The following is a 14,505-nucleotide window of genomic DNA, read 5'->3' as shown; positions in this document are numbered from 1 at the left end:
TGACATTCAATCGTAAGAGTTCAGTTAGCTGTTGTTAACTGTGATCCAAAGCATCAGATTCCAGATATAAACATCGTAAGTGCTTAACTTAGATCATTCTGAAGAACACGACGAGTTTCTTCTGCTCCATCATGTCTCATACAAGATGTGAATCAACCCTTTTTGAACAGGTTCAGAACATTCCCACAGTCTATCTGCCAGTCACATGACAGTCCCCTGGTCATCAGATCAAATACTCTGGTATCACAATGCCCGAGTTCTAGTAGGCTTTATTTATTTAACTGCGGTTCTAAAGAACAAGGAAATAATGTTTGCAACCTCCTGGGTCTATCTTGTGGTTCTTGTTCTATCCAACTTAGAAATAAACTTCATTACAGGTGTTAATGTATAGGAAAATTATGCTAAATGCTAGGTTCGATATTATCAGATTTCACACATCCTCTGGGAATCTTGGAGGATAAATAAAATGGTCAACTGGCAAAAAAGTGGGAGTTTCAACTTGGGGCAACAGCAGTTGAAAGCATAAAGAATCCGAGGCAGTATATAAATTGGCAACACCAATTTATTATTTATAACAAAACTTTATTAGAAAATAAAAACTTAATAGCGATTATAGTTGATTGATTAAGGAGTCTGTTCATGTTACTTTATAACATAATACCTTAGGCTGAATAATTTGTAAGTGATGGATATGCACTTCTCATGGGAGTTTAAGATATTCAAGGTTAAAGTGCAAGTGGGTAGTTCATTATAGATGGGACTTCTGCATGTTCCCAATAGCAAAAGGACAGCTGCCCTCTTGGGTCTGTTATGAGAATAGAACCTTCCCACACCCCGCTACGGTTATCCCTCTTATGTTAGTAGCCAGTCTTATGAAGAGCCCAGACACATTACAGCAGAGTGAGATCCCAAACTGGATCTATCAAGGTCCTATCACTGCTTGGATCACTTCTATGGAATCCTTTATTTATGAAAAGTATCGTAATTTTAGGCCTAAATGCCTTTTTGGAGAAAAAAGTTTAACATCAACCCACAGCATAACATTCAAAACAAATGTACTAATAAAAACTCACTGTCAAAAATCGAAAATAACAAGAATAAACTAAAGTCCCTTTTTGGTGGGGAATGCTCCTTCATAACAGCGTTTTGAGGATGGCTCAGCTGAGGTGCGTTTGTGCAAATGAATATTAGGACTTTCTATACTCGGAAACAAGTCTAAAGACGCTGCAGCAGATGTGGGCTTTGAAAGTCCTTGATACCTTTAACTGAGGGGATGAATCGATGAGAGAGGCTCTTTTTTTGTTGTTTTGCATTTCCTATGGCAGCTTGTGTAGCAGTGCAGGAAACAAGTCTGCATGGGGATCATCTTAAAAACCAAGATAAACAGTGATCGGCTCCTGCTGTGTATCCTGGGATCAGCCCATATTCACCCTTAATCTCTTACACTTTTAAGGGCAGCTACCATATGAAAAGAAATAAGCATCAGAGTGACACTTTCATTCACGAAGCAAGCCCTCCCCTTGTGCAGAATTCACACACTATTGTCAGGGGAGGCAGACCCCAGCTTATTGGAGCAAGGAGGTAAACAGGAAGTGTTCCCCAACACAATGCACTGCCTTGATCATTAGCGGAGTTTTGTATACATTGGATTTCCCCCTCTACCAGATGTCAACAGTCAGATGACACTAATAAACCTAACTACAGTTTCAATCAAATTTATGGTAACAAATACATTCCACTGAGCTCTTAATTTATGTTAGGCACTATATTTAGTATTTCATATATGTTACTTAAAAAATACGTGCAAGAATCAATGTTCTCCAGTTTCAGGTTTGATCATTGAAGAATTAAAATTTTTGTAAAAATAAAATACTTCCAGACTGAACTTGCATAGGTTGCTTTTCTTTCATTATTTCTTATGGCATATAACAAAGCTTGCATATCTCATATATCTTAATAATTAGCAAAAGAATTACTGAAGAAATACTAATGTATACGGGTAAATGAAGATATAGGTTATATGCAAATACTACAGCAATTTATATGAAGGATTGGAGCCTCGGAAGGTGTGAGAATTGATGGGAGGGCGTTCAGGAGTTAGCCTATTTGCTGCTAGCATAAACTGGATGAGGAAATGACACTCAGAGCATTTAGATAATTACCAAGGGGAGGGCACATCTAAAATTTGCCAGAACTGCGAACAATATTATGGTTGCTAGACTCTAGGGTCTCAACTCTTCAGGAAAAGATATTAGTGGCTGAGGAGCTTAGGTAGAGCTAACAGAATCTGAGGGTGTTTTCATATATATATATATATATATATATATATATATATATGTATATATATGTGTGTGTGTGTGTGTCTGTTTGTGTGTGAAAACAATTACAGTTTAAAAACAGCAAAAAACAGAATAAAATAGAAAACATAAAAATAAAGACCCCACCATGCCATCAGAAACTCTCAGCTGCCACATTCCTCCATCTGGTGGATAAATTCAGTCCATTTTTTGCTAATGCCTTTCTATGAAAAAGAGGCAGACTTGTCACATCCACAGTGCCATTTGCAAGCCTCCATCATTGTTGCCTGACACTTCCCAAAGTCAAGCAGCCACTGACATGCTATTACCACCATCAGTGACAGACACCCAGGGGGTTAGAACGTGTGCAGACAGGAGAAGCAGGGAAGTGTTGGGGAGAGATAGTCTTCCGTTGGGTGAAAAGTCTGCATGTATTTTAATCAGCAATGCCAAAAACTTAGCAATATGTTTAAGAAAAGACACTTTAGTGACAAGATCCTGAGTATTTGCTTCACAAAGAATTAGTATGCTTCAGGAAAGTCAGATACATCGGGAACTCAGGACAGTCAGCCCAGCGATTGTCCCTGAGTCCTTTCTTTTGTGGCTCTGCTATATTTATGCCTTTTTCCTTTGAGCTATTTTGCTTTTAAGTGACTGATTTCATCCACCAGATGGAGGAATGTGGCAGCTAAAAGTTTGTGATTATAGCATCTTTATTTTATTTTCTTGCTTTTTTTAAACCTTATTTTCATATATTTCATATATTGCATCTCCACTGCAGTTTCCCCTCCTTCCTCTCCTGCCAGTCTCCCCCTTTACCCCAGTCCCAATCCACTCTTCTTTCCTTTCCCTTCAGAAAAGAGCAGGCCTCCCAGGGATATCAAGCAAACATGGCATATTGAGTTGTAATAAGTCTAGGCATCTCACCTCATATTAAAGCTGGGCATGGCAGCCCATGCTCTTTCTGTTAGGGAATCCAATGAAAATACCAAGTCACAGAACTATAACATGTATTCAGAGGGGCTAGGTTAGACCCATGTAGGCTCCCTGATTGCCATTTCCATTTTAGTGAGTCCATATGAGTCTACATTTGTTGGCTCTGTGGGCTTTCTTGTGGTATCCTTGACTGCCCTGGCACCTACAATCTTTCCTCCCCTTTTTCTGCAGGATTCATTGAGTTCTGCCTAATGTTTGGCTGTGGATCTCTGCATCTGTTTCCATCTGTGATTGCAGGGTCTTTAACCAGCTTCAGATTCACCTCAAACTCATTGGAAAGAACACTGACTACCCCTGTGCAGGTAGGTACCCAAGCATAAAGTGAACTACAGTAAGGACATCCCTACCAAGTGCTGGTGGCTAGGACTCACCCTGTCCAGAATTTGAAGCAGTTTTGCCATTTTCTGAGGCAAAAGCCCACTCTTGTTTCCATGGGTCCCTGGGCCTCTAAATCAGTGCCGTAGCAGGGACGCCACTACCCAATACCCAGACCAATGCCACCGAGAGCCATGGTCACCACTCATCTTTGTCCCTGTGGTTCTGCTAGAAGGTCAACATGAAAGTAAAAGCTTCCATTGGGCATTTGCCCAACATGATCCTGTGAGACAAATTGCTGGGCTCTATCAAAGACTAAAAGATTGCTGATACTTGAGAAGGAAAAAGGAAATTACAAAGGCAGATAGAACAGGAGTGTATGCTGGGTAATACTTGGAGTGTAGCCATTCTCTGTCCCTGAGCCTCTCCCCCTTTTCACCCTCCACCTTCTGCTTTTGTTAACTCTTCTTGCCCTCACCTCATAACGGCTCCTTACACTCCTTATTTACTCTCTCAAAGTTGTCATAATCATAAAGGGAACTATTTTATCCTTTTTCTTGATTTCAGTCATTTCAGATAATACTTGAGATGCCCAAAGACTTCAGAGAGATTTTCAGACAAGTAGACTTTGAGCTGTTAGGCTTTTTCTGAGTCTATCAATCTGTATGACTACCTTATCTTCAAAACACAATACAAGACAAAACGGGAACAGGAAACAAGTGCCCCACATCACGTTGTTCCTCTGAGACCTGTTAAGAAACATGGGCATTTAATTTCAGCAGGATTACCAAGCTGCTCAACATGGCCATCCTGGCAGGGGCACTAAACATCTTTATGAGAATACTCTGGAGATTTCTTAATGCGTAATCAAAATTGTTGCCTAATTAAAATGTGCTTCAGAATATGAACCGAAGAATAAACTACTAAAAGACAGAAATAGAGAAAATCAATGCACCCTTCCTTAAGTTGGAAGCCAGAGAGGATACACAGTAGCAGATCTTTGCTGATCAAGCAGAAGCTCAGGGCCTGTGACATACGATGATGTCATTAAGCATTTATATCTCAGGCCAATAAAACAACAATTATTGAGGAAAGGGTAGTAACCTTGGTTAGCGTAATAAAGTTAGAATATAGCTTTCATCCCCTCATCATCTTCTGTCCGTTTGCAAGGCATTGCCAAAGCTGAAAGTTAACTTTTAAGAAACACAATCCGAAGCAAGCTGTGCTTTTCTACAGAGTCAGGGTTTTGCTTAATTAAAGAATGCTTTGATATTCTCAGTGAGCAAAGAAATAAAAACCATAGAACTCTCGAGGATGCTGAAGAGATTGGCAGTTTCGTGACCTAGCTTATTATAATCAGTGCCTAATGAATGGCTGTTTAGACTCTTAGCAGTGCCACTCTGTGTGAAACTAACTCACTTGCCTGCATTTTCCCATGTTCTCCGTTGTGTTAAAAATAACATGTGCCCAGAACCTGGTGCTGTGTAATTTATTCAATCATTGTACTTGATGACACAAGTGCTTTGTACAGACTGAGAAGCATTCTCTAAGTGTCATGGCATGACCTACCTCCAATTTACATGCAGACCAGTTGCCAAGGACCCAGCTATAGCAGGGTGTCACTGGGCAGGGTTTCTGCTGGGTGAGTTCTGTGGGGCATCGTCGGCCTTCTCCTTGGGTTGGCATAATGATAAATCGAGTCCGGCTCATTCGACCTAGAATAATAAGGGAGGTGTTAGCTATAGGTTAAAGTTTGGCTTGGAAATGGAGGGAAGAATTGTTGTGGCCTTGTACATTTAAGTTTTCATTATATGATACTCAACTCTGTCCTGCCCTATTCACTGTCTTGTTTCTGCCATTTCAGTTTAGATTTCTAGAGACATAAACTAGACTCAAGATCGATGTTTCAAAAGGCCCGAAAATTTTCCCGTCTTTACATCAGTTTTCGGGTCTGAATTCTGTATCTGTCAAACAGGCTGATTTTGTAAATGATGTAATGCAAATTTCTCTAACAAATATTTATTAATCTTTATTTATATTTATATTTATTTATATATATTATATTTATTTATATCACGATATCTTGCCATATATTAGCTACAGTGGTAAAATAGCATATATCTTCTGCTGCTAACAGAGGTACAAATAGACAGAAATAGCAAAAGGAGTATCTCTTTTTGTCTGTTAGGGTCTGAATTAGTAAGATATGAATGCCACATAAACCAAGTTACTCTAAGACACTCCACAGGAAGGTCACTTCTCAAGGGTCTCACAGTTTTCCTCAGTTAATTTGACAATTTTCCAAATGATTGTGGATCTGTTTATTTCTCCCTTCACCAAGCACAAGGAAAAACTGTATGTTGGCTTGTGCCATCATTGGTTCCTGAAATGATGCTTAAATGTATACAGATTCAAACAGAGGTACTCTATGTCACAGTGAAATGAAAGGGTGGATTTATGAGTGGCTAAGGAAATAACAGTCTCTTCCCATCACAGAAGCACTTCCAAGATAAGCTTAACAGACATGTGAATGGAGGGGCACAAACTGTCCAGTCAAGTCCCTTCTTCATTTTCCACGGCCATGAGACACATTTAGTTTAATTATTATGTCATACAATTTATCTTATTTGTGAATACGATATTTCTTTGTTACAGAGTGAACTATGTTAGCGTATTTGACACTTGTTTAAGAAAAATCAGTTTTTATGGGACTATGCACTGAAGCATCGCCCCGTGGTAGAATGAATCAGAGACAGTTTTCTTGAGAGGTTGAACTTGAAACAGAAGGGCTATCAGCAGATGAGCTGTGAGGAGAGAGTGCTGTGTATGGAGGGGCAGGGGTGACCAAATCTGAGGATCTGATGCTAGAAGAATTGAAGGAAAGATCTAGAGAAAATGCTGGGTTCTTCTAGAAAACACGAAAGATCCCACACGTATATCCAAAGAGAAAGAGGACCATGTTTTTCTAGTTTTCTCTTGGAAGCTCGGGGTAGCATACATTCGTAGGACCAGGTCACTGTCAATCAGAATATTTTCACAGATTTGGCGGCTAAATAAATCTCCCTTTGAAGAAACCTGAAGAAAACCAGGTTGGTCCTGAGAATCTAAATTCCTTGGTGGTTGAGCCCCATCACTAACATTATCATACTCTCTATACATTAAGTACTAATTGAAAAGGGCACTGATTGAGAGGGCTGGGGTATAGCTCCGTGGTAGAACACACACCTAAAGTGTGTAAAACCTTGCATTGTCACAAAAAGATAGTGTCACTGAAAATTCCCAGTTGATTATGTGCTTATTTTATTTTTTTAATAAAAACTATATTACATTAGGTTATCTAAAATGTACGATAATATTATCAAAGAACTTATTGAAGTGGTATCATGTATCATTCTAAACAACTTATCTGTTCTTACCCATATAATTGAACATTCCCAGAAAAAATTTTATCTGTCTGTATTACAAGGAAAATAAATCCTTGAAGCACCGGGGTCAGTTGTCTAAAGTTAAACATGAGAATAAGAGTCATAACTAGGATGCTTCAGCTACGCTCTCTGGTTGAAACTGCAAGAGATTGGGAGCTAACTCCAGAGGACGATTATGGGAGATATCAAAGGAACTTTGTTCCATTTGACAAAGGACTTTGTGTTGGCGATGATATGGAAGTGTTGAATTACTGTGCATCTTGAGCACAGAGACCCTGTATACACATTTAGACCTTTCCCAGAACCATTAAAATCAAGGTATAAGTCAGGCATCATTTACAAACTGCTATCCATTATAGCCTGTGAACACATTTGGCTCAAGATGTCATATAACATTTGATCAACAACTTCACAAGTTTAAATTTCCTGTCTATGTTATTGGGCAAAATACATATTACCTAATGTATCATAGTTACATTCCTTTCTGGTTTGTAATTATATTTATGATGTAATGATAAAATACTAGATTTTATCATGAACAGATAACTCTGGGCTTGTTCTCAATTTGATGGTATGCTGATGGCCAGTGATTTAGAATATTTTATTTATTTCCATTCAAGTGACATGTATTTTCTGTTGTAGATGAAAGTGGAAGAAACCTAAGTACAAAGGGAAAATGAATGGTGTTACAGGAGATGCAAATAGAAAAGGGGGGGTGGGGAGGGAGGCTTAGGTCGGGAAAGAGATGAGAGAGAGGAGGAGTTAGGGAAATAACTAACATGTAGGATGTTTGAAAGACCATTTGGAAAGCTACTATTTTATCATCTGCACAGACACACACACACACACACACACACACACACACACACACACACACACACACACACTGTATTTATATCCATAGAAAACTGTTCAATTAAAGTTAATTTACACAGCAGAAGCACTCCTCCCAGAGCCCTAGGTTGTCAAATAAAAAGCTTAGTTCCAGATGTGTGGTTCCTTCCTTCCCTTGAGTTCTTGGTTACTTGTGTCCCAGGAATACAGATTACTGCCACTCTTCTTAGTTGCCTGAGAGACCCGGATGTTAAGATCTTATTGTTGAAGAAACTGTACCCATTGGCTTTAGGACATGGAGAAATGAAGTTGGTACTGACCAGGGAGCTTCCTCCTAGTAGGTTAGTTTCCATCGTAACAGAAGGTGCTGTGTAGTTTGCTAGGGGAGCAGGGAGATAAGTCACCAACAGTCTTACTCAACTGCAAACATCATGAACTACAATAGTGACCAGTGTGGTGAGTCATTCCTAAGGGGTGCAATACTGGTATGAATGTTACAGGAGCTTCACAACCACTTTCTGATTGGATTTCAGGCCCACTCCATGGGAGGAAACACACACCCCACACTGTAATTCTGGCCAAGAACCAATGCTGAAGGAGCTTTTTTGGGCCCAGATTATTCTGCTAAAGGAACATAGATCTCTCTACCCATAGATAAGTGAATCTCTCATACCTTATCACAATGAAGATCTCAAGTGGATTATGGTGGTTAATGCTGAAACTCTCAACTGATCAAAGTGCATTGAATAAAAGTTAGGGAAGAGTTCAACCACAACTGTGACATCTGTAGTACACCTTGCTCTAAGGATCATGGATCCTAAGAGGATGATAACAGCCAGAGGTTAAGGAGGACCTGAGTGAAACAGTATTTTCTCGACATGATAAGCCCTCTGCCTTTATCAACTCTGAGTGGCAGTGGTGGCCTCCACAAAATCAAGCTAATTGATATTCTAGCAGGGAGTAAGGGTACGCATGAGCCCTCCTTTCCCTAATTGAGGAACTATGGATGGTTTCTAGGGGAGGGAGAATTATTTTTCCTGAAGGGCGTGTTTCCTGTTAGGTCAAGCTTGCTCTGGTAATAGACTCATATTATGCAGTTCAGATTGTATTTGTGAGTTTTAAAATAAAATAAAGAGCATATGAGGTGGGGGGGCTGAGGAGGTGGGAGCAGATGGGAAGCATTATGGGGAGGAGGTAGAGGTGGGTTCAGAGGTCCTGTGAGGAGGAAGGGATGGGAGGCATTATGGCAATGAAGAGGGCAAGAGTGACATTGTATAACATTCTCAAAAAATTAGAGTATTATAAACAATGACATTGTTAATTTTTAAACAATGAAACCCTAAGGCCAGTCATCAGGAGTACAAACATAGGACTTACCCTCTTTTTTGCTACCCAGATAAGAAAATAAGATTTTCAATGTGGCCATCACTAGGAAGAAGCATATAGTCAATCTTTAAGTCACCTTGTTCTTTGAGGTTGTTTAAGGTTCAGCATAAACACTTCTAGTTAAGACAGGGAAGCATGAACAGACTTGGAGATTCTCACCTTCTAAGATCCTCATCTTTCATTATGTCACTTTTTTCTTTTGAAGCTAGGAATACTTTTATTATATTGAATAGTTGATGAGTTCCTACCAGTAAAGGTTCACCAATTCGGAACTTTCAAATTGAAAACGGAGCAAGAGGAAATGAGGATGGCTCCAAAATGCAGGCTTGATCTTCCAGTCAGAGTGATCTGATCCAGGCCTCTCAGGATCCACTTCAGACTGGATTGAACCCTCAGCCTCACCAGTTTCTCTTAGCAGCGATTCTTAGAGGCCACAAGCAATGGGAGTTTTGACAACCTGGTTTATGATTATGAATCTTGCTGGGGGAGGGAAAATGTGGAGGATATAGTCAAACCACAGGAATTAAAAATCACAGCCAGGATGGAGGGAGAAGATTTAAAAGCAGCTGAGGCAGAGTGGGAAGAAACTGGGCCTGGCACCAGTCATCTGCAGTTGGAAATAATTCTTTCAAATTAACAGCTAGAAAATGATGAGACTGTATGAAAGTCCTCTGAGCATGAATTTCCTGTTCTGTAAAATAAAACTAAGAATACGGAAGGGCCTTATTATCTGAGGGTAATTCAGGTTGGGGAAAATGTCATTTAAAAGTGAGCCGCTTTTAAATGGAAACGAAATTATTTTTAATAAGTACTAAAAAATGTTTAAATGGGATTCTTTTTCTGGAACTTAGAAGCCTGTAACTGAGTTTATCCAGTGCCAAGTGCCATACAGATCATAATTATGACTATGTGCTCACCATCAGGATAAAGAATAAATCAGCCATGCAGGTTTCTTACATAAGTTCCTGATTACACTATGGAAATCCATTTTCCACAACTGGTATTTGTCGCATGACCATAAAGTCTTTGATCTTTCAGTCACTTTTTCGTGCCTTGGCCTCCTTTGAATATTCAATGTGGAAAACCCCCTTTTAATAATGCCTTTGCTGTGGGTCCTCAATCCACCTGCAGCTAGGAATTGATTAACACATTCTCTGACCAGTGGTAGAATGGTGCTAGCAGAGGGCGGCTGTGGAAAGGAGAATGGATTTTATAAGCTCATGAACAACTTAATGTTGTGAAACATATAGAGACCTAGACATCTGTATCAAGAAGGCTAGGACACTCAGATGAGGAGAATAAGCTAGGGATACCTCACACTTACATGAACATCCTAAGAGGTATCTAAAATAACACTTGTTCACGTGTTTACATTTTGAACTTTTATTTTTGGGATATAAAAGGTTTTAAGCATTTACTCTTATGTATCTATTGAATTTGCTAGTTAAACAGTCTGGTAGATAAAATACAAAAAGTTTCTGACCTTAGAGTCTCTAACCTCCATTTATTAACCACATGGCCATAACTACATAAACAAGGAAGCTAGAAGTTGTCAAGTATCTAGTATTGAGGAACCCAGAGAGTTGTGTTCAAAACAGATTAGGAGGCTCTTCCTGTTTTAGATGGTCTGCAAAATCAATCATATGGACAGACAGCATTTCTTATCAAAAAGTCTAATTGAACTTTTAAGATTATAATATAATTATAATTCTCCCTTCTCTTTCCTCCCTTCAAACCTTTCTCCATACCCTTCCTTGGCCTCTTTCAAATCTGTCTTCTTTTTTCATTGGTTATTGCTTATATAGTATATAGATCTACATATATATTCTTTTTTTTTTTTTTTCGGAGCTGGGGACCGAACCCAGGGCCTTGCGCTCGCTAGGCAAGCGCTCTACCGCTGAGCTAAATCCCCAGCCCTACATATATATTCTTAAATATAACCTTTCTCAGTCTGTGCCATCTTGTTTGTATATATGTTTTCTTGAATATTCTTTTATATCACTTCTAAGGATGAGCCTTCAAACAGGTCTGTGATGGATTCCCACAGCCTGCTGCCTGTTGTTTCCTGTGTCATATTGCTTATGGAGTGTCCACAGTTATAAAATCCATAACCTGCCACACTCCTTATGTTCTGGCGGGGTTTTCTGGGTAACAGGAAAGGGTGCTGCCATATGTATCCCACGCTTCCACAGTGACACGGGGGAATTTCCTTGAGCTCGTTCTTGCCTTCTCTTGCTTGGACTTCTGTTTCTCAATATAAGCATAAAAGAAGATTTCCTTTTAATAACAATTGTCTCACACAAAGAAGAAAAAAAATCCAGCAATTGACCATTTTGCCTGTCCAACTGGATCTCAGTGGTCATCATGCTCTCTCCTGAAGCAAGCTTCAACTAGGAATTCTTCTGGAGTCTAAAGCAAAGCTGCAGAGTTAGCCGTTTTGGGTAACTATAGACAGTTTTGATGTGGTTCAAGAAAACAACACGGTGGGTAGTGTTTGTATAGGTAAAGGGATGACAGAAAGTGAGAATAACAAAAAGAGCATTGACAAAGATGTCTATGATCCTCCAACAGTTAATTATAGGAACCATCTGAGCAACACACATGAATCCACTGACCAATGCCTGTGTAGAGTGTGTAGCCATGGAGAGAGACTACCGACACAGCAGTGGGGCATGAAGTGACCTGGCCTTCAAACGTGCTTACTAATATTTCTACTTCCCTCACAATGACACATTATTTATTTTTAATACGCATGGAATCATTTAAGCATACACTGCAATCATTGGTGTGGTATGCTCATCCAGGAGCTGAAATCACCAAGGAGCTAGCCAATGAACACCTGTGATAGGGGACTGTGCCACAAAATGCAGGGTAACAGTGGTCTTTCTGTCTTTTTTTTTTTTCTATCTTTTCGGAGCTGGGGACCGAACCCAGGGCCTTGCGCTTGCTAGGCAAGCGCTTTACCACTGAGCTAAATCCCCAACCCCAACAGTGGTCTTTCTTGATGGCCACCGAAACAGTAGATTATTGAATAAAGTGCTTCCGCTTTCTACTTCCTGCCTCTGCACAGGGACTCTTCGTTTTGACACCTGCTTATTTATTCTTGCTCAAGAGCAAACCCTGGCAGGTGATAAGATAATGAGAGAGAAGCAGATGGCCATGTGCACCTTAACTTTCACCATGTTTCTTTGGCGTTAAGGTGTGCTCTTGAGAAGCTCATCCGGAAAGCACGCCTTACTACTGAGAGAAGGCGATGGACATGGCTATCATGGGCTTCGGTACAGGGGTCGTATGTCGGTTCTTTTTCAGCTTCTTTTCCTTGCTCTGTTTCCCTTCCCCTGCCAGTAACTCTCTAGTCTGCATTCCTTCAGCCCACAGAACAAATCACTTCGACAGGACCTCTACCTGGGGCTGCATTTCAGGAACACTCATTACTATTTTTCTTTAAGGCATGATTAATTGAAGCTTGGAGAAGTGACATAATCTTTGTAGAATCATGATCAATGCTGTAACACAGGGTTGCTTCCCTCCAAATGCATGTGCTTTCTCATCTGGCCCTTGTCATGTGTGTTGGGTACTGTAGTTCAGTTGCTAGGCGTTTGAGATTGAGGCTGCATTTAGCCTTGTCCTTGGAATTCCTATGACCTTTTCACCAAATTCATACACTTCATAGTTTCTTTCAGCAAAACCTAACTTACAGTAACATGCCTGGGCCCCTCTCCTGTGGAAACTATTTATGCATGTTTATGTACTCATTCCAGTAAATAATCAAGAGTAGTACAAAGTGTCATTGTGTATGAAACACTCCATTTCAAGCAGGTGGTCATGGACTACAATATACTCAAAGCTGTTCTTTTAACAAATATCACCTGCGATTTTTATGTAAATTTTAAATGTAGACATTGCTTGAAAGGAATTTGGGAGTGGGGTTAGTGTCTGACAACGCAGAGAAGTTTCAGTGCTTAGCAGTGATTTACAAGCAGCTCTTGGCCATGTGCTGGGCTTTGTTAGAGATGAAAGACGTGGGAATAAGTCTTCAACTTGGAGCTGCAGCCCACAGGCTCGAACTCCAGAGAAATTCTTTGGGTCATCTGAAAATTGCTTCAAGTTTCCAGACATCTTTTATCCTAGCGAACACCCAACTCAGAAAAGATAAAGACTGCAGAGTCTGCCGGAGTCCAGATGGCTTTGGTCTCAGCTAGGATCATCTGTCTGAGAGAGAGGCTAGTTACTGGGGGAAGGAATCAGACCATTTAGAGGTCAGGACAGATCGTGGTATCAGAAAGGGTTTTTGAATGGAGGATGATTAAGTGCCGTTATGCTCCACTTCGTTGTCGGAGCTCCAGGCTTTTGGTGGTACAGTGTGATTTAAACTGCTTACCTACTGTTCAGTCCTCAACCATCGCAGCAACTTTGTGAGTACGAATGAAAGCTGGCATGGCCCTATAACGCACATAAACTGTGTAAGTACTGAAAGGAAGAGATCCCCGAGGGCCCAAGAGAAGGATTTTTAGCAATCTTGGAGCTAGACTGTCCATTCTTTTCTGAAGAGACCATCAGGCCTCTAGTGAGACCAGAGGCCATTTATTTCTTGTCTATAATATTAATAGTTACCATCCTAGAAGACAGATGAGACATCGTATAATATCCGGGAGAGTACATTCAGAGGGATCTCTTTCTTCTTTTTTTTTCCCAGAAAAAATATTAATTCTTAGAGAATTTAATATGATGTGTTTTGATTATATTCACTCCTCTTCCTATTTTTTTTTAAAGCACACATGTGCCCATTTTCCAAGCTAAGGGTTCCTCTGCTTATTCTGGAATATATGTGTATATTATAATAACTTTCATAAAGTGGTACGGCATTGAACCAATATCACAGGCAAGAAGGTAACTCCAGAATGCCAAACGTAGGGGCCACCTGCATCCAGGTTCAAATGCAGCCTCTGCAGCTTACACACTGTATCTCTTCGGTGACTCTGTTACAACCTATCACCCAGCCCCAAATCTGGAGCATATATCATGCGACCATTAGGAAAAAGTTACTAAGACATGTCTGGCATTGATAATTGTGTTCTTGACCAAGGAGCATTGAAAAAAAGGAAACCACACTGATAGTTCCTCATTTTATAGAATAAAAGTGCATGAGCCTCGCAAAAGACAAGTTAGCCTTACAGTGCTTTAACATTTGCCTTTGGAAAAGCAGGCTGTGAAAGCAAGGTCCTGGGTCTTTGTGTCCGGTCTTTTTCATT

The 14,505-nt window shown here is 40.1% G+C and overlaps 1 protein-coding gene across 2 annotated transcripts in view; it reads right to left on the bottom strand.

Annotated features, from left to right (window-relative positions):
* Positions 1-14,505, bottom strand: part of Thsd7b (thrombospondin type 1 domain containing 7B) — an 898,652-nt gene that overhangs the window by 21,875 nt on the left and 862,272 nt on the right. For both annotated transcript variants that reach the window (XM_039090425.1, NM_001191669.1), the window contains one exon: positions 5,178-5,323. In XM_039090425.1, the coding sequence (XP_038946353.1) occupies positions 5,178-5,323 (146 nt within the window). The remainder of the gene's footprint in view (positions 1-5,177; positions 5,324-14,505) is intronic.

The sequence above is a fragment of the Rattus norvegicus genome, chromosome 13 (assembly GCF_036323735.1).
Source record: "Rattus norvegicus strain BN/NHsdMcwi chromosome 13, GRCr8, whole genome shotgun sequence".
NCBI lineage: Eukaryota > Metazoa > Chordata > Mammalia > Rodentia > Muridae > Rattus > Rattus norvegicus.
This window is presented reverse-complemented; position numbering and strand designations above follow the sequence as displayed.